General features: G+C 36.5%; 1 protein-coding gene across 5 annotated transcripts; it reads left to right on the top strand.

The window, feature by feature from the left end:
- Positions 1-563: 563 nt before the first annotated feature.
- Stai (stathmin) lies at positions 564-17,389 on the top strand. Of its 5 annotated transcripts, none has more exons than XM_077406595.1 (6): positions 564-907; positions 2,933-2,979; positions 13,911-14,266; positions 14,446-14,586; positions 14,943-15,083; positions 15,856-17,389. In XM_077406595.1, the coding sequence occupies exons 1-6, from the start codon at positions 579-581 to the stop codon at positions 15,964-15,966; spliced, it is 1,125 nt and encodes a 374-aa protein (XP_077262721.1). In that variant the 5' UTR covers positions 564-578; the 3' UTR covers positions 15,967-17,389. The 5 variants fall into 5 exon arrangements, with proteins under 5 accessions (XP_077262721.1, XP_077262723.1, XP_077262725.1 ...); XM_077406597.1 differs by lacking the exon at positions 564-907 and adding an exon at positions 1,157-1,304; XM_077406596.1 differs by lacking the exons at positions 564-907; positions 2,933-2,979 and adding exons at positions 7,814-8,112; positions 11,739-11,828.
- The last annotated feature ends 2,967 nt before the right edge of the window (positions 17,390-20,356 follow it).

Here is a 20,356-nt window from a genome sequence, read left to right as displayed (position 1 = left end):
TATTTAAATTGGTGACAGTAGAGATTGGTCCCAAGAAATTATTTATCGTATGCAATTTAAGGCAATTCATTTTTATTCAAATATTTCGGAAGACATTGAAAGAATTAATAGATTAATGTGTTTGTAAAACACATGCATGAATTTATAAGACTGTAGGCTGTAAATAAAAGCAAGCCTTTAGTACTAAAATATTACAAAAAAAAATTATTGATTAACAAAAAATAGTATAAAACATTAAAATTATATTATTTAGATTGGCACTTAATTGGCACCCGTTATAACAACAAATTGTTAATCGATATTTAAATTCAGCTAATAAATACGGCGTTTAAAAAAATTAACGATAAATCTATCCATTATATTTAAGCAGCGCTTTTCACAGTGAAAAGTAAGTAAAGAGACGTTCTCAAGAATGGATGGATGGTATAGACAATAAAAAAAAAAAAAGAACAGATAAATAGACCAAGCGACGTGTGTGACGCGCTAAGGAGAGCAGCCGCCAAGTTAATCGAGAACGATCTCGCCAAGTGCACACGGGCGGCACAGCGTCGACAACGTACGGCGATTCAAACGGACCAATGGCCGCGACGCGGCGCCGGCGGCGAGCCAATCGGGCGGTCTCGGCGGCGACGGCTCGTCCAGCCTCGCCGGCGCTCGGCCGCCTTCGGCGACTCGAATGCCGCACAAAGACGTCGCGCGATAAAAGCGGCGTGCGAAGCGACCGGTTTGGCATAAGTACACACACACGGCGACTCGCTTCGTCCTGCGTCGTCGCGTCCCGGCGTTGCATCTGCGTGCGTGCGTACGAGTTTACGTCCGAAATTCGTGAGTGGACCAGGGCCTGTCGTCGAACGATCGTCGAGAGCAGCAGTTTCTTCCTCCGCGAGAGAGAGAGAGAGAAGCACAGGTAAATGTTTCCTGCTGTGACTCTGTGACCTGCTCTGGCTGCTCTTCCCTCGGCAGTCTTTGCCGACACGAACAAAGGGACGCCGCCGACCTTCGCGCCGCACGATTTATCAGAACGACGCGACGCGTCGGCTCGTCTTTTCGGAGGTTTGATCGAAGAGCATGATTTTATCGTCGTTCGTACATCTCACGCTGCGTTTTCTCGGGCTGAATTATTGAGACGGGGCAAGGTGCCAATGCGTTGTTATTGTTTTGCAAGTTACGCGAATAACGCGAAGCGGCGGTTATTTATCACTGGCTTTTGAGCGATGAGGACAGGAAATCATGGCGGAATGGTTGGATTGGTTGGTAAATAAAGCGTTAGGCCTTGGTCGCCTGCTTGGTTTAATTTTATTAAGGTATTTATCTGATTATATCTCGCCGTCTAACGTAAAATTTGTTAATTTGTTTTATAATTGTATACCTTCGATCTGTAAAAATGTAATATAAATTTAAATTATATATTATTTACAAGTTGTGTGTGTGGTTATTTATTCGCTGCTAAATTCGGAATGGAAAAAGGCGTATTTATTAGGGTGTTTTAAATATCCTGTTTGCATGTTCTCAAGGAAGTTTAATTTATAGTTTATTTCTTAGTAATAATCGACGCTAATTTAATCAAAATATTTAATATTCACGCATTAACTATTATGATTATGACTAATTGGTTAATTTATATTTGAAAAAATAATTTTCTTTTTTTTTAAGGATAAGATTTACTAACGTCTCATTTGATTTTAAAGAGATATTCTTTGACGAAAAAGCAAATTCAAGTAAATAACGTTATAGTCACTAGATGTCGCTATATAACTTATCTGGACCGACCTTACACACTCTGATAATCACATGTATCTTATATACCAAAGCTACTTTGTGTTGCTATGGTTTTATAAAAGAAGAATAGGAAAAGAAAGAATCATTTTTTCAATCAAATAAAATTTATAAAACATACTTTTACTGTAGTCAAAAGATTAAATGGCATAAGAGACGATATATATACTCGTTTAATTATCATTTTACTCCTTACTTATTTATCTTATTTTATTGTCTATCAAAAACTTCGAGCTCTCCGTCGTTTAAAATCGTTTAGAGTTTAGAGCTTCGACTTTAAGTGACTTTCAAACTTTAAATATAATACCAGAGAATTTTTGTTCAACGATAAAAATTTTTCGCACATTTACTTTTATGTAATATATAGTTTCAAGAATTTGTAAGTGTTTTCATCGTCGTTGTTTGCTACATAATAATAGTAAATAATAAATTCTTGTTAATTATGAAATAATAAATTATTTCATGAAATACATTTTGAAAATCAAAATGCTCCAGTCTAGATATAGTCAACGTTAAGATATATTTGAGCGGAATAAAGAAGAAAACGTGATTGAACTTTTTTTTCACTAGGTATACTCCACACGTATAATTACAATTTTAATAACGAGTACGAATAATAAAGATCTTTATATATAATATTTATATAATATCACACATTAGGGCTTTATTTTTTACTAAATAAAGGAAAGGCAAAAAAAAAACACATTATACACATATTACATATCTAGAATGAAACAGAAACTATATCTTGCATTATTAAACAAATTCTTTTAATTAATATACAAACAGGTTTAGCATAAAGCAAATCGATTATACTTATCGTCGCTCTGAGTCTTCCTTCGAATTCAAGAACTCCTAAAAACATCGGTAATAATAGATCATTCTTTTTAGCTGCACTTTCTGCAGTTCTATTTATAATTCTCTCTCTCTCTCTCTCTCTCTCTCTCTCTCTCTCTCTCTTTCTCTCTCTTTCTCTTTTTCTTATATCTCTGCCAAATCTGCTGGTGAACGCTACATTTCGAGCTGAGAATATAATAAAATTGAAAAAGATCGATGTTACGATGATATTAGGAGTCCTATATTTGTACTTTTCCTCGAACATCCGATATAACCAGTCTTTATTTAAACATATATTTACGAAACGTTTTTGTTGCAGAGATAACGCTATGGCCACCGCAGCGGAGTCGCCTGTTCCCAACGAATGTGAGTAAACCGTCTTAAAGATACGTAAAACAATGTTGAGCGATCGATAGATGTGCATATTCGTCCTACATGTTCGTCAAACACAGTTATCAGGAAAGTGATCACAAGCGATACTCAAACTTGGATTATATTTATTCGCTCGAATCGATTTAATTTATTCTAATTAAATCAATATTTTTTATATATACATATATCCAAGCACAAAAAGCACGGAATGCGAATACGCTTTATATGTATTTTTTTAGTATTTGTTAGTATTCGTACATGGAACATTATCGGCTTCTAATCTTTCGATGCGTCCCATGTTTTTTGTGGAATGGGTCACGTTTGATACGGGGGTGCAGGTCTTGCGTGTCCTTTGGACGATATTGAGACAATGGTTCGGCAATTAGGGAGTAGGACCGAGGCGACCGGACGGTTCGGCGCCGCGACGGAGAATATACACTCCAAGGCACCGCCGAGACCGGCGAGACCGGGAGGCGGCAAGAGGACAAGAGGTCAGAGCCCCCGGACCCCGGTGGCCGCGACTTCGTGGCTGGCGAGCAAGAATGAGCGCTGCGGAGGAAGAAGTTGCTTGCGAGCTTGCATCGGACGGCTGTGCCTCAACGGCTGACAACTGCTGCAGTGGTGCACGCCGGCGACCCGTCGGTCCCCTCCGTGGCTCTCAACTTGGAATCGCCAGTCGCGAATCGCGCGACTGCGAACAATAGCGTGACCTGGAGAGGGACTTGAGGGAACTCGATTCTTCGATCCTCGCGTCTGTTTCCCTTCGTGCGAAAGAGCGAGCTAAATAGAGTTGAACATGAGCAATATAAAATTAATATAAAAGTGATTATATTTCTGAAATGTTTTGATTTTGGAATAATAATAATAATGATTTTTTTGCTAATGTAGAAAATTAATGAGTTTCATGGTTATAAAAGACGAAAAGAAAAGTGAAGGAAAAAATTTCAAATTTGTAAAAATTTTTATTGCAATATATGCTCTTAAATTGAGCATTTTTTATGGTCAATCCAACAAAGAAAGTCGTGAAGGATGTGTCATGGAGGGAAGGGATTGTTGAATGAGACCCGTGATGAGAATTTCGTCCTTAGGGCAAACTTTTATTGAGAAGAAGTCAATAGAGCGATAACATGACGATAAACTCGATTTTTTCTCCGATCTTTCCGCTCGCTTTTTCTCGTTATCGCTGTCGTTTAGATACAATTAAACCGTAACGATCGAATGCGGCTCATTACACGGAGCTTATTAGATTGACATTTCTCGGGCGTTCAGAGTAAATACATCTTTTTTTGTGTGATTGCACTTAAAACTTCAGCGCCAGATATTTTTTGCCAAACAAAATAAGTCATGAAAGTTATCTTAACCGCGATACGAGTCTATTTTTTGTTTGTTTTGGATTATGAAACTGCGAAGATAAAAGAAGATGAGATGTTGGAAGAATTCTAAAAAAGAAATAGGGCGAAGTTTTGAGGAAGGGAGAATCTTTTCGGAAATTTGACTCTTACACTCTCTTTCTTTTTCGAACGTCCAGATGTAAACTATATATATGTATAATATCACGACCAAATTAAATTATTTATTAAATTAATATAAGCTAATAATTGCAATAACAATTGTATATGTTAATATAATTATTACATGATTAATATAATAATTATTATGTTAATAATCATATTAAACTAATATAAAGTAATTAATATGTGACACGTATAAAATTTTAAATATTAGAATATTTTTTAAATTCTTGTTTTATTAAGAAATTAATTACCTGTTACATAAATAGGTACAAATTCGTTGGTAAATAAGCATATTATGTTTGGGCGGGTATTTCAATTATTTTTTATCGGGTTTTTTAAAGTTAATTAAATTTTTTTTATAATTAATTTTATCGAAGATAAAACTTGAATCATAATTCTATTACAATTCAAAGTTTAAACGATGTATCCCTATAGTTATGGATGAATTATATCTCGAGAGATAAGTTTTTAATGTAAGATTATATTACGAAATTTTGATAATCGTTAGCTTGTCTTCACCTGTCTTGATTTAAACTAACTCGAGCCGTTTGATGATAAGGGATGCTTCAAAACGCTTGGATTAAATCGTCACTTCTTGCACGAGACAATTAATAAGATAAGAACCGACTTAAAAAAAAACATTCTCCTTCGTTTGTCCCTCTAATAAATCCGACCGTGGCATACGGTCATCATGCATCATGAAAATTTTATTTCTTAATTAACAACGAAGGAGCATCGAGCCGTAACTATTAGGTGTTAATGTTAATGTATTCACATATAATTTAAATAACAGACGTTTCGGTCAACATATTGGACCATCCTCAGTGTTGTACAATAAACGCAATTTGTTAAATCGGAGTAACATTAAACAGAAATTACACGTTCAAAAATTAAAAACTATAAAGCGCAAACGTTCGTTGTTTTCGGAATACGTCATGATAAAGGTTCGTTTCGTTCGTCGAGCGATCATTTGTCGAGTCAGCATTATCGGGGATGTGCTCTCTTACAATGATATGGCAAAAAAATTTTATCATGACGTACTCCGAAAACAACGAACGTTTGCGCTTAGTTTTTAATTTTTGAACGTGTAATTTCTTTAGTGTTACTCCGATTTAACAAATTGCGTTTATTGTACGACACTGATGATGGTTTAATATGTTGACCGAAACATTTGTTATTTAAATTATATGTGAATATATTAACATTAACACCTAGTTACGGCTCGATGCTCCTTCGTTGTTAATTGATTTTTAATCCTGTGAGCCTTTACTTTTATATTTTATTTCTCATTGATTTCTACGGGTAATCGATTCGCCATGCAGTACGACGCATCTCTGCGTCACAACGCGAGTTCCAAAAAAACAGCTTCTTCGATCGTTCGTGTTCAGTGGAAAACTTTACACAAAGCATAATTATTATGTGCCCCATATTTTCCAGTCCCTTGTTGTCGCGACGCCTTTGTCGAATCCTATAGCTGCGAATAACGACTCGAATTTAGAGAGATATTAAAGAAAATTAAAGAGAGGAATTAGAGAGAAAAATATATCTTTGAATTAAGGACTTTAGAGTTCTAAAACCTTAGAATTTACAGATCTAATAGATTCAAAGACTCGAGAATCTCAAAGTGCCGAAATATCGAATTTAAAGAGAGAATTAAAGAGAGGAATTTAGAGAGAACAATATATCTCTTGGGATCTGGGACCTTTGGAATTGAATTAACGACTTCAGAGTTCTAAAGCCTTAGAATTTACAGATTTAATAGATTCAAAGACTCACACAAGAATCTCAAAGTGTTGAAATATCGAATTTAGAGAGAAAATTAAAGATAATTAAACAGAAGAATATATCTGGGATCTGAGATCCCGGATCTTTAAAATTGACTTAAGAACTTCAGAGTTGCAAAGCCTTAGAATTTACAGATCTACGCCCGGTATTTATAGTTGGATCTTATATTACCGTCTTAAGTACGATCTTAAGATGTTATGAACTGATAATCACAGGGCCGTATTAGCATCTTAAGATATTACTTAAGACGTTGTTGAAATAAGAACCGACTATAAATACCGGCCTAAGAGATCTAAAGATTCAAGAACTCAAAGTAATATTTAGCTAAATATTTAGTCATTAAATAGAGATTGTGTTAAATCACTAAATTTTAGTAATTTAACATGATCTCACATTATTTGAAACATACGGGAGGAAAGCCTGAGAGCGCAAAATCAATTCGAATCTGTCGCAGTACTTTGCGAAATTCCGTGCCAATCACGCAGACTTTCCTCAGGCGGATTTTTTCGTCAATCGTTTCGGAAATTGAAGCCGGTTTTTCGTTAGGATGGTGACGGCAGTTCGGAGAATCCTGGAGAGCGGTCCATCTCCGATGGGACGGGAAGAGGACAGGAGAACGGGAGATAGACAGAAGATGGTATTTTACGCCTGCATATAGGTTTCCGCACACGTGTCTAAAGGCCTGTGTCCCCGATCCTAGAACTCCAAGTTCTCGGACCGAAGAAAAGTTATTAAAACTTGGATCGCGCATGGACACACTGAACTTGGATGCAAAACTGATGTGTCCACGATCCAAGTTTCAGTAACTTTCTCTCGGTCCGAGAACTTGGACCAAGTTCTAGCATCGTGGACACAGGCCTTAACAACGGCTTCGAGCTATACCGAGTGTCCGAAAAGAAAAACGAAAGAATCTTTAAGTAATCAAATTTTTCAAGAACGTAGAATTTCTGAAGAACAAAGAAATTTTAATGGGTTCTGGGATCTTGAGGACCTGAAATTTCATATATATATATATATACATATATATATGAGCATGTCGGGTTTCGGGGAAATATGAATCACGGAACTTTGAAAGACTTCAGCTCTCAGAAGTATTTCAGAATAAAGTTCCTGAGAAAAATGTAATCCTCTTAAATATTGCATGTAAAATATCCGCATGACGAAGCAGCCTTTTAACGTCTAAGACTCGCAAAATATCTAACCCCAAACCACCGCCCCGATTCTCCTTTTTAATGTCACGACTTTGACCATCTCTCTGTCTGACGTTCTTACCTTCCTCTTGCGCATCCATTAAGCCCTCTCTTCCATGCCTAACGCGGCCTACTCGCGGGACACCCCGTATAGCCAATAACACCCCTCCGACGGCTAAGTGGCGATCGCAAGTTGGAGTTTGCTAGCTGGAAGGGTGGCTTGTCGTCGGGTAGGCTGTTGGTTGCAGGGCGCGGGGGAGAGCGAGGAACAGGAGGAGGAGGAGGAGGAGGAGGAAGAGGTGGAGGTGGAGGAGAGAGAGGGTGGTCGAATATTGAGCGACGCCGGGCGTCGCGGCGCAGCGTGCGGGCCAGTCGCCCTCCAGCCACCGCCCCAGTTACGACCTGAGCGACATTTCCGGCGTGCTTAACTTTTTTCTGGTCCGGTTCCCTTCTTCTCGTCCTTCCAAGCCCGCGTCTCAGTCTCGCGCGCCCGATCCCGTCGCCGAGATCCGCGAGACCTTCCGCGTAACAACGTTCCCCTCGTACGAAACGAAACGACAATATGCTGATCGGTCTCGTGCGCGACTCGGTGCTCCAGTGCTTCTGTCACAGCTGCAAGGCCCCGCTGAACGTCGTAGGTGAGTGAGTCCCTGTCGCGCGAGGACCACTACCCCCTGTCCGTCCCATCGCTGAGGCCTTCCTTCCGGTTTCTCCGTAAATTCGGAAATCCGTAAAAACTGGCTGTCAAAGCGCTCTTGATACTCGATCTAGTACAGTATTTGAAGATCATTTTCCTGTTCAATTTTTCATGACCTTAAATTATCATTTCACAATCATGACTTTAATAGTCGGTCTTGGAAGAATGGAAGAAGTGTATTAGATTTTATATTTTCAAATTACAAAATTTTTAGGAACTTAAAGGAGCAAAATATTAGAACTTGCGGTAGAGATTTCGGCACTTATAGCACAGTGCTTTATCAGAGTGGAGTTCTACCATAGAGATATAAGACTAGAGTGCGCGAGTCATATGCTATAGCACGTAAGAGGCTGCGATAGGAATAGAAAAAGAACGCTGCAGTATATGGGCCCCTTCTGTCTTTGTCTCACAGAAGGGGCCTATACTGCAGCTTTTTCTTTCTATTCCTATCGCGAAAAGACAGCTTTCTCTTTCTATTTCTATATCGTCGCTTTTCCAGCTCGCTTGCGCACTCTATTCTTATATCTCTATAAGTTCTACAGAGGCAGTCTCTCACGAGAAATCCTTGCAAAAGATTTTTAAAAATTGCTTTAAAATTTTGAATATATAATTTCTTATTTCTGTATAATTCTCCGAGAAGCGATTTCATGACAGTATTCTCGACGGAATCAATCTTTATGCAGCAATTATCGGGTAATCTATTTCAGTTTTTGCTAAATAATTCGTCGATTTTTGAACGGAATTATTCAGTAACAGCTCTTACAGCAATCGTAAAGTAATTTAATATTAATCGAGCCAAACTTGATTAAGTACGTTTTACGTTATTTATATAGAATAAGGTGCTGAATTACAATTCGTTGCTTTTTATAGACAGCGCCTTTATTAAAGTTTTTTATAAGTAAATCTCGAAGCTAGAGATTATTATAAATTATTTATATTTTTAGAGTGCATATTTTTTTTATAGAGGTAAATGACGTTTATTTCTCGGATTTTTGTAGGAAATACTTCTTTTTACGGATTGCCTCTTTACATTCTTTATAGGATAGAAACTTTGAGATACCGAGTATCTTTTTTCACGACTATCTTGAAATTTTATGATTATGAAGTAAAATTCGAGGTCCTGAAACCGGAAGGAAGTAAAATGTGGTCTGCAAGCGACAATGACTGGACATATTCTCGGGAAAATCTCCTAACAAATCGTCCTATTTTATCTTACCTTATCCTTCGAGGAAGAAACTCACAGAAGGGGGTGCTTCGAAATAAATGCGACCGTCTCCTGTTGACAAGGAATATCCGAAAAAAACGTACCCTGATTTCAGATTTATTTAATTGCGTAATGGATACAATTTTGATTAATAATAATTTTACAAATACTTTGTTTAAATAACGTAATTTAATTGTATGCTCTGTGTCCGTTTATTTTTCCAATTTTTTTATGTCAGCTTTCTCTTCAATGTTTTATATTCAATGTGTATTATTAATTTTTAATGTATTATTAATTTTTAATAATTTTATTTACTCGAGATTTTTTCGATCATTCAACATTCTTGCTAATCATTCTGAAATAATTATTCCGCGTAGTTTATTTTATCACTCAGTTGCACGTGTAAATATTCTGGATCGATACTTAATCGCATAGAGAAATTCAAGAATTTTGTACAGTAATGCTTTCGGCGTAGAAATTATGCTTTTTCGTGACCTCCGCAGGTCAGAGCACTGTCCTTACCGCAGTGCACGACGGTCGACATCACGGTGGTATCGTGACATTATCCTGGGCCACCTGCAGTTCGATCAATTTCTCAGACCGTCCGCGAATCGATACTCACAGTCCACCATTTTTCTCTCTACGGGGTGTCGCGAAACTTCGCCAATTCGTAAAAATTGTTTTGAGTATCTGCGAATAAAGTTCTCTCCAAAAAATCCAATTAATGACCCACTATCATGAAAAAAAATTTTGAGAGACATAAATACATACATACTTGAAATAAATTATCGAGTAAATTATTTGCAGTGACACAAAGTATTTTTTGCAAAAAAAAGTATTACTTTTTATTGAATTTTCCAGTTCGCAATTTTTTCAAACTTAATTACACTCGCTTTATTCGACAAATTAATATAAGCCTCTCTTTATCCTGTAGATATAAAAAATTATAGTGTTTATATTTTATACATAAATTAAATATATTTAAAGCAATACTTATATCAATGTATTATATATATAATACATTGAATTAAATTCGGATTACTTTATTAATAATATTTATCACTCACGTTAAAATTTTTTTGGTTACAATACATATTTTTTTAATTTTTTTTAAATTTTTGAAGGATAATTATGAGTTGAATTATTTTTAGTGAGGTATGCAATACGGCAATTGTTTGTTAACCGCACTAACGATGGTTTATGTTAAAATCAGTTGGAACAACTAGCGTTATTTTGTTACATGTAGACATTCTATCATATATAGAATTTCGAAATCAGAGTGGTTGATGGAAAATAAATTGGCATACGTAATCATTTTTTATCTTGAGAAAAATCATAACATAAATTCCAATAAAAGCATTCTCAATAATTTTTGTATTTTAAAATAAGAAATTAGAAATCTGCCATTTCGTTACGCTGATACGCACGTGCTCGGCTCGAAATGATCGGGGTGCGGTCCAACATGGCCACGGCGAAACGGTTGCATTGATTTCCCGATAATTAACCCATTGTGACACCAATCGATCCCTCGTGCGAGCCGCACGACGGCACGCACGATGCTAATTTTGTTCCCTAATCCCTTTACAGCTTCGCTGTTTTTGAAATACCTGCCTGCGCGTTGATTTAAACTCGAGCGAAGCTTTTTATACCTCGTGAAATATGATCGTTTCTCTTCCGTCTTTACGATTATCGCGTAACAAGATCTCCATAAATTTTACGAGATCAATATTTACAAAGAAAACGAAATAAAGGAGTAAGTAAATTCGACCTTTGTTTGTGGTATATTTACTATATTTTTGAAGTACCGCAATGACTCAAAAGCCTTCCTACACTGTTAAATTTTATGTCCGATCTACAATAGCTGCAGTAAGCTGTAGTAAGCCTTAAGATGTAAGAAATTGACCAATCACAGTCGATTATTCTCCTCACATTCGCCTGTAATTGGTCAATTTCCTACGGCTTGAAGCTTACTACAGCTTACTACAGCTATTGTAAATCGGGCATTAAAGGATGACGTTTAAAACAATATCTCGAGTTAAATAACATTTTGTTATTTTTAACTGTTGTTATTTTTAACTTCGATGTGTATCGAAATTTAATATTTTAACAAAGCAATATTATTTTTACTCCATTGATAAATTAACGACATATTGAGTAGGAGCAGTGGCGATATACAAGATTAATTAAAAATTACTCGAATTGAGTACAATTTTTTATTACAAATTTGAAATTACGTTAAACGAATGACGGTGGTGTCTCAGTGGGTCAGAGCGCAATCCCGGCTGTTCGATCCTCTCTTCTCCCTCGTTAATCTCTCTCTGGAAAGCGCTTCGAGTGCTTTGACCGTGTTTGAATTTCCGAAGCGGGACAGAGGCGGAATAATGCGCCGTTTAAGAAGCCGAGCGGCAAGGGCAAGCCGCGGACCAAGCAACCGAAAAAGGTGAAGTTCATCAGTGAGTATCCGGATAATTAAGGGGGCTTTAGACGACGTTGAAGAACGTACTTGAGACGCGCTTATACTCATTCAATCGAATCATATCGATTGCCTTAGAATCCTAGGGCTTTCTCGCTAAACGTTCCAGAGAATCGCAATTCCAAGATTATACCAATAAAAATGTTGTCTTGATTTTTATCATCGACGATATATAAAATAAGAAATTTTATTGGATAAATTTCTACGAAAAATTGGCCTCTAAAAATTCAATATATATATATTTTTTTTAAGAAGGTTTCTCTGGAATGTTTTACAGAAGAATGCATTTTGTTATATTTCCGTTTTTTATCACGCAATTGCGTTAGATTGTGATCAAAATACTTTTTTATGAGAGCTATTGTATTTAATTTATTAATAAATGACGTAAATAAATAACGTAATATAATTTTATTAGTTTTTTTAAACAGTAATTACTATGTTTTGTTACTTTTTAAAGATTTTCACACTTTCAGATTTTAGTTTGTGTCAGTTGCAAGTCAGGTACAGTCTTCCTAAAAATCATTAAAAGTGAAAGTTTACATACGAGAAAATACGCATAAAAATGTCTCTATAGGTCTTAAAAACACAGGCAACCGTTATTTTAATAAAATATTAATATAAATATTACTTTCCAGTAAAGAATATCTTCTTAAATATGTTAATTAGCTTTATGTTACGTTTCTTAAACTTTTGGCAGAGATCTTACGGGTCATACAACCTTAAAAGGGAGCATCTTCGCCGCGTTAAAGATCGGTGCAATGCCCCCGGCATGAGAATGGTCGCGCCAATGTGTCGCCGCTGAATTATAAATCGAAAGCGGGGAGCATTTGCAAACTTGTATTACGTGGAGATGTACGGTGGTATCGACAACTTTTCATAACAATGACACAGCAGTTCTACTATCGTCGTCTCATTCCGCCGAGAAAAAGAGGGAGAGAAACAGATATTGGGAGCGCGAAGTTGAGAAGAGAGCCTCTAGTTATAAAATAATATAAAATATAATAAGATAATCTTTCGATTAAATGTTCGTTTGAACTTCATTACATAACTCATCCATCGAGACACATGGCGAAAGAATAGAGACGAAGGATGTAATTTGAAAGATCGCGATTCACTTTTGCAATTAAATAATTGCTAGAATTCCCGAAGATCGCTGTGGTAGGGAAATTATACACGACACGGTATGATATACGGTAATTAAGTACGGCTGGTAGCGGCGGATTGTACACGGCGCGAAATGAGGAAAGAGGAGGAGGTGGTGGAGGCGGTGGAGGAGGGTGGAGGTGCGTGCGACGACGCTAGACGTCGCGGCGCCTACGGCCGATCGTTCCCTCTGATCGATCCCTCCTCGCCGCGCCGCTCTCGTGCTTCTGAGTCATATGCTTCGCTAACCAGCCGGCGCCGGAAATCGTGGAATCACGCCTGGGGCTGTTGCGCCGAGACGTCGCGTCGATGCTCGGTATAGATTAGGGGTGTCGATACCAAACATTCGAAGATTGATTACGCATCGATATCCGTGCGGGACAGTCTTGACGGTTAAAACTGGAAAATATTGATCTTTGGGCAAACTGAGCCCCCGGATGCTTCGGTTTCTCAATATTGATATCGATACTTGAAGACACCACATGGCAAAGAAGCTCTATTCTTTTTATGAAATAAAATAAAAATTATTTTTTTCATTGTTTATAATTATATATGTAATATTAATATAATTATTCTATAATTATATTATATTATTATTATTATACGTAATTATATTATATTATTATTATTATACGTAATTATTTTATTATTAATTATTCTACAAGGACGTTATTATGTAATAGCATTTATTACATGATGGAGGAATAATGGTAATACATTTTCATTATACATCTAACAATAATGATTATATAATTATTAATGGTGCTTGTGTTATTTATTATTAATAGTAATATCTGTATTATAATATAATTATTAATCGTTGTGTATGCCGCATTGAAAATGTACCATTATTATTTTTCGATCCACAAAGTTTATTGTGTCGTGCCGAACATTCGTTACATCGATGGAAACTTTACAGCGACCGAGATTCGATGCCAGGAGAAGTCCAAGGGCGGACTATGCTACGAGGTGATCCTGGCGGAGCCGACGGTGCCTAAGAGAGCTCCTTCGCCGCCGCAGCAGAGCCCGACGCAGCAGACCGCGATCGAGGACAAGTTGAAGGCCGCCGAGGAGCGAAGACTGTCTATCGAGGCGCACAAGCTCGCTGCTCTCGCCGCTAAACTCAGCAAGATCGAGGAGGCGTCCCGCAAGAAGGACGAGCTCAGCGCGGCCTTTATCGCCGCCACCCGCGAGTCCTTGGACGCGAAAATGAACAACACGGAAGAGAAGCGAGAGGCCCACATCGCCGAACTGAAGAACAAACTGAAGGAGCATGTGAGTGGAGATCGGAGACGAGAATTAGTTTCGACCGATATGTTCACTTTTTTAATTGATGTTGCCGCTTATTAAACTTTGCTTAGTTTCGGTTGTGCAGGTTAAGCGCATTAAGCGGTTATTCAACGAACATTCATCTAGATGACTGTTGTGATATTTAATTTCACTTTTTGTTGCAGTTGGAGAGTGTTGAGAAGACTCGCCTGAGCCTCGAGCAACAAACCGAGGAAGTGCGGTGCGCCGTCGAGGAGAAACTGAAGACTGCCGCGGCTCAGCGTGACGAAAATATCAAGAGAATGCTGGATCGTCTCAAGGAGCATGTTAGTACAGTATAAAATCGAAATAAACATTGTTATAATTACGAGAATTAGATAAATTGATTATAAGATGTAAATCAGAATTTGTTAAATGAGAAATTTAATGTAATTTTTTTATTTATAATTATATAATACGCAATATCTTTTTATTTACCTAAAATTCATTATGTATGAAGTGATTTGAAAACGCGAAGCAACAATGAAACGCTTCTGAATTTGCATTTGCAACTATATCGTCGCTTTTTTCTTTTCTGCAAGGCTGCTACTTTGTTTTGCATATTTTAACAGGCAAACCATATAGGTAGATAATAGGCCCGGCAAGAATAGACATAAGTTATTGATTCGTGGGCTGTTTGCAGGAAGAGCAGGTAGCTCGCGTACGTCAAGGTATGTCGGAGCGCGTGCAGCAGTTGGAGTCCCAAATCCAGGGCAAGTTGGAGCAGGCACGCGAACGTCGCGAGAGCATCGAGCGCGAGCAGAAGGAGAAGCTACGCAATCATGTAAGTTTTTGGTCGAATGTAACTCTCGGAGTTAATTTAGTAGCTCGTAGTAGCTTTAGTACGTCGGTCTGTATCAGGTTGTTACGAAACATCGTCGGTTTTTGGATAAATAAAAAATAAAGTTTAAATTTTAAATCGTCAAAGTTTTAAAAATCTGTTTAAAGAATGAGGAATTGAAGAATATAAAATCAGTAGAATTAAACGCGAAATAATCTTAATATTAAAATAATTTTAAATATCAATATGTTTAACTCCAATGAAAGTCTTCTAACAAACAGTAGAACGATTGCAAAAAGTGACAAAGGGTTGCGTAACAACCTGAAATCTTTAAGCATTGCATTTGCGTGCTTTTATAAGAAAGAGAAAAGTAAGAAAAACAAACCGGGTAGCTAGATATATAGTTATCTTTTTTTTAGTATGTAGCTGTGTTCATTTAGCTCACACGTAATTGTTTATGTACGGGACGTGCCGGAGAAGGCTTATATACCGATACTAAATTTTATCTGTTACGTAATTTATGTGGAAACTCAGCAACAATTAGACTTTGTTGCCTGCAATAAAGTCGGCGTCAATCAGTTTAAATCGTAGATTTAAGGATCCTGTAATATGACTGGAAATTCGAGTAAATCCAAAAACTTCGACGCATCCTGTTTAAGCCACTCGTCAGCTTGTTAGAGAGCATGACGTATTTTTCGACCTTTGTCTTTAACAGAATCGCACCAGAGAACAACATTCTAATTCTGCAAATTTTCTTTTTTTTCTGTTACTGTAGGAGAAGCGCGCCGAAATCGTAAGACAAAATAAGAAGGAGCGTAAAGATGGTAATTCTACAGAGTTATCGCATCCAATGCCGGTGGAGAACGAGACCGCCAGTTCCGGCTAAGTGTCCGGCGCTCTCTTCAAGGCCGTTCGAGCGCCCCGCAAAGCTCTGTTTCGCTTTGTGCCATTATTTTCTGACTCGAAATAAAACGGGAGATCGATCGCCGCGCATCAGACATGTTCGCATTTCGAGGGAAAGAGGTAGAGGGAACCGGATCGTTTTTCCTTGCGGTTCCTGAATGTCGCATGGACAATACTGCCTTCATCACGTTGCTACCACTTTGTCAACGTTCCGCATTGAAACAATGTATGGTTTCCTGAAATTTTCGAAGAAAAAAGCGAGGGTAGTCAACTATTTCGAGGAGGTTGCGAAAGTTTGATTCGGCTTTACATATGAGAGAGTTATAGGCGTTAAGATATGGGACCTAGTTCTAGAATCTGGAAAAAAAAAACGTAAGAATTAAAAGAATTATTACAAGATTGAGCTATTCAAAGATTTAGAAGAGTTCAAGATTGTCAAAATTCAAGAACTTTTTTCTATTTTTTTACTCATTAAAAATATAGAAATTACAAGAGTCTACGATACTGTAATATCGATATACCAAGATCAAGATATCGAGAATTTGTAGAAACTAGAAATTTTTTTGCAAGATTATTATAAAAGTATATGAAAAGGCCAAAGAACTCTCGCAGCAACCCGAAGAAAATATGTTCCAGAGAAATACACAATTTTTTTACATAAAATATAATTCAAGATGAAATTAAAAATCAGATTTTAAAGCGCGTTTAAGGGATTCAACCTTGGCCTTTATTAATACTACAAAATACAATAATATGCTAATAATAATAATAGAAATCTTTATTTTTTATTTTGATCGATTGACTAAAAATATATTCAAGGAAAAACAAAAAAAATACAAAGATGCTTTTTTTAATCTGTTATTTATATGGACTTTTGCGCGTTGACTAATTAGATTCGTCTTCTTTTTTAATATTAATCTTGTTAATCTTGTTCTCAATGGGAAAAAAGTATAAAGTATGAGAAAAGACCGCTACGATGGCTAACGATCGATTAACCGTGATTATCGGCTTGTTCATTTTGAATCGCAACACAATGTATCGTTTTCCGGAGAAGAAAGAAGATTCAGTTTGAGAGAGATTAATGGATTATTATAAATCTATCACTATCGCTACAACTTAGGTACTAAGTGATGCGACTGCAGCTTTGTGTGTGCGTGTATACACACAAGAGGATATATGTGCGCGCGATGTGTTATGCACACTCATGATTATATATATAATAGACATACAATTATAATGATATATTAATGATAATAATAATACAATAATGATAATAGTGCTTTATACTAGGCTTGAAAAACTTGAGAAAACATTTTGTACTCATTGTAATATTACTGCGCTAACCAAAATGAGATAACACTCACACGAGAAATGTAGTCTAACGAAATATGATAATGTGACGCTTCTGTGATGACTTTAATTATTTGTCAAAATGTGTAACGGTTAAAGTGTGGGCGAGAGAAAGAAAGAAAGAGCGATAGAGTGAGAATGAGAGAAAGAATAAATGGGAGAATGTGCGAAAAGTATAGGAGGAGAAAAAAAGAATGGAAGACTTTTTTCAAGTTAGCACGGTTGTCGTGACCAGGGAAAGTTCGATGGCATCGAGGATTCGAAACACATATGGCATATAATATAATCTTGTTGGGACCCGATTCCGACTCACACGAAGTAGCGTCTGCTACAATCGCTGGTTTATATGCTTGCAGAAAAATAATAAAAACAAATGAAAAAAAGCAAAAATAGGGACGTTACAGTATTTTCAGATGCGATGACAAAAGATTTTCTGGTGATATCTGAAGCGAGCTTTGAAGCTTGCAACTTCCAAGTAATCTTCAGTTTTTCAGAAAGTTTTAAGATTAATAGAGAAATAAGAGTGTAGTGTTAAATTTGGCATATAGACAATTCTGTGTACAAGAAACTAGAGTTTAATAAGCGCCGAAACTTTGGATAAACAAAAGAAACGCAAGCTTTTGGAGTCCTAGAAGTCGATACGATGAGCCACATGGAGGCTTTCCGAAGTATCTAAAATACTCTTTGAAAGGAAATCTAAAAAAAAATGAGAAAAAGAAAAAGAAAATGAGGAGCTTGGAGAACTTAAGCCTTGGTCACAGTGCCGCTGCAATTCCAAGGTCTAGAACACGACAATTCGCGACTATAATCATGATATTCATCAGCTTGCATCTCATAATCCGGCTCAGCAGTTCCCAAGTTTAAGCAATTTACTTTCTAAGATCTTGTAAAGACTCAAGTACCGCGATATCTTCAGAATCTAGGAGTCGAAGATTCTTAGGTCCAAGGTTCTTCGAGGAGTATAGTAATCGATCGTCGCATTCCATGATAGATAAATTAGATTGACTTGCTATATATTTTTTATTTTTTAAATAAACTTATTACATTTAGTATATTTTGCACTTTAATTAGTCTTTATAATAATTCACGTATGAATAGCAGATCTTGTTAGTCGATTATATTCTTGGGGACGTCTGGTCGTTATCGGCGTGCATTTAGCTCTGAATTTACGAGTTTCTAGATGTCCAAAAATTGGAACGTAAACTTGGGGAACAGTTTTGAAATAATTCCTGTATAAATAAATTTTTTTAATTTTAATAAGCATCCTACTATTTGGATGAAACAATTCGCTCAATTCCTCTTTTCAGTAAATTTGATTGTAATATGCGCTGTTTTTTTTACTCTACATAATATATACATATATAGTCTTCAGTTAATTTTGCACCTTATTCGACGTAAATAGAAGTTAATTAGCTTTGATACTCGCTATTTATCGGCTACACGATTACAGTCACGCTTAAAAATAAACGTGCGTTTTTTTCCAAGACGTAAGGAAGCCTCACAGAACGCCTAATTGCGCACGAATACTAATTAAGCGTGGAAGTGACGAGTGGAAAGGAGAGAGAGAGAGAGAGAGAGAGAGAGAGAGAGAGAGAGAGAGAGAGAGAGATGTGGTGAAAGGGTGCACGACGAGAAATTTCCGGCGTACTTTCAGGAGTCCGAGGAGAAATTTTTCTTGTCGTGTCGCGACGAGTGGTGGGTAACGTCTATTTTTGCATCTCGTTTTTGTAATCTTTTAGAAATTGTATGTCCACGTGTAACGATTATAAACGCTGCGCGACATGTCCCCCTCTTGACTTACGTTACAATATATACCGATTAGCTGGAAAAAAAGCGGGTAACAATACCAGGAATTCATTTCCGATCGAATTTCCTGTATTATGAGAACCTCGTATTTTACTTACAATTAGATACATCCGGTATAAATATGTATTAACTGACGACGCGTACGGTGTGGGCCAACAGTCGTTGTTCTGGAAATTGATTAAAAAGCTTCAAGCTCTTTTTGTTATAGAAAATTGAAATAAATCGTAAAAAACATTCGAGTCGTGATATATAAAGTGTAATAAAAGTATCATTGCGAATCGTATCGTTCCAGATCTTTTTTTTTTTTTCAATGACTTTTAGCCTACCCGCTCGATATATTACGTGTGTTTTGTGGGCTTTTATATCGTCTCGTGATGAGGAAAAAATCGAGGTATATTAAAATATATACATAATATATATGTATAAATATATAAATGAACATATTTATTTATATATATATAAATATATATATATTTATATATAATTTATATATATAAATGCAGCGCGCGCGCGGGGATAAGATTATCGTGCCGCAATATATTAATCGCGTTTTGCATTGGCTGCCTTCGATATATATATATATAATCCTTTCGGTTTTTGTTCGAGGTAGCGTGTGTGTCAAACGAGAACTTGATCGTGTGTGAAGTAAAAGGCCATACCTACTCGCACCAGGAACGTCTTTGTTATTCCGTCATTTGTCTCTGAACTCACTCTTCTCCGTAAAATTTTAGAAAAATTTACTAATTAACAAGTTTTCCCTAAACGTATTTTTCAAACTGTAGTAGGATGCGTTGTTACTATTTACGCCGCGATTCAATAATATTCAGTAATTAATGTTTTATTATCGATGACTTTTTCTAACATTTTCCAATAAGTTTCCGCGTTCGTGATGTCGAAAAGGAGATAATAATTAATTAACCCAAGAAATAACAAGTTTTAAATAAAATTAAATTTCTTTTCTGTGGCATCTAAAATAATAAAAAAAAAATCAATATTTTATTATCGAAAATTCTAAAATTCTTTTCCAAACTTTTTTTGTTAATAACTTTTTAACGAATAGCGACCGCCGGCTAAAAACTTCCGAAGGTCACTCAGGAGGGTGACCTTGACAACATATGTCAAGGTCAAGGTTATCGGCAGGTGAGGTCTTTTGGTCTTTTTATGCATAATTACGATAATTTTTTATTCAAAACAATTAGAGACGCTTGTCCTAATCT

This window comes from Temnothorax americanus, unplaced genomic scaffold (assembly GCF_048541705.1).
Source record: "Temnothorax americanus isolate GAGA-0224 unplaced genomic scaffold, ASM4854170v1 Scaffold21, whole genome shotgun sequence".
Classification (NCBI taxonomy): domain Eukaryota; kingdom Metazoa; phylum Arthropoda; class Insecta; order Hymenoptera; family Formicidae; genus Temnothorax; species Temnothorax americanus.
The sequence above is the reverse complement of the archived record's forward strand: the minus strand, read 5'-3'. Positions and strand labels throughout refer to the sequence as shown.

What these genes read in the sequence shown, in the direction of transcription:
- Stai (XM_077406595.1), top strand. Translation starts at nt 579, where the DNA reads ATGGCCGCGACGCGGCGCCGGCGGCGAGCCAATCGGGCGGTCTCGGCG. An exon ending in AGAGAGAGAGAGAAGCACAG is followed by an intron (nt 908 to 2,932) that starts GTAAATGTTTCC and finishes TTTTTGTTGCAG; the next exon opens with AGATAACGCTATGGCCACCG. An exon ending in GTCGCCTGTTCCCAACGAAT is followed by an intron (nt 2,980 to 13,910) that starts GTGAGTAAACCG and finishes GAAACTTTACAG; the next exon opens with CGACCGAGATTCGATGCCAG.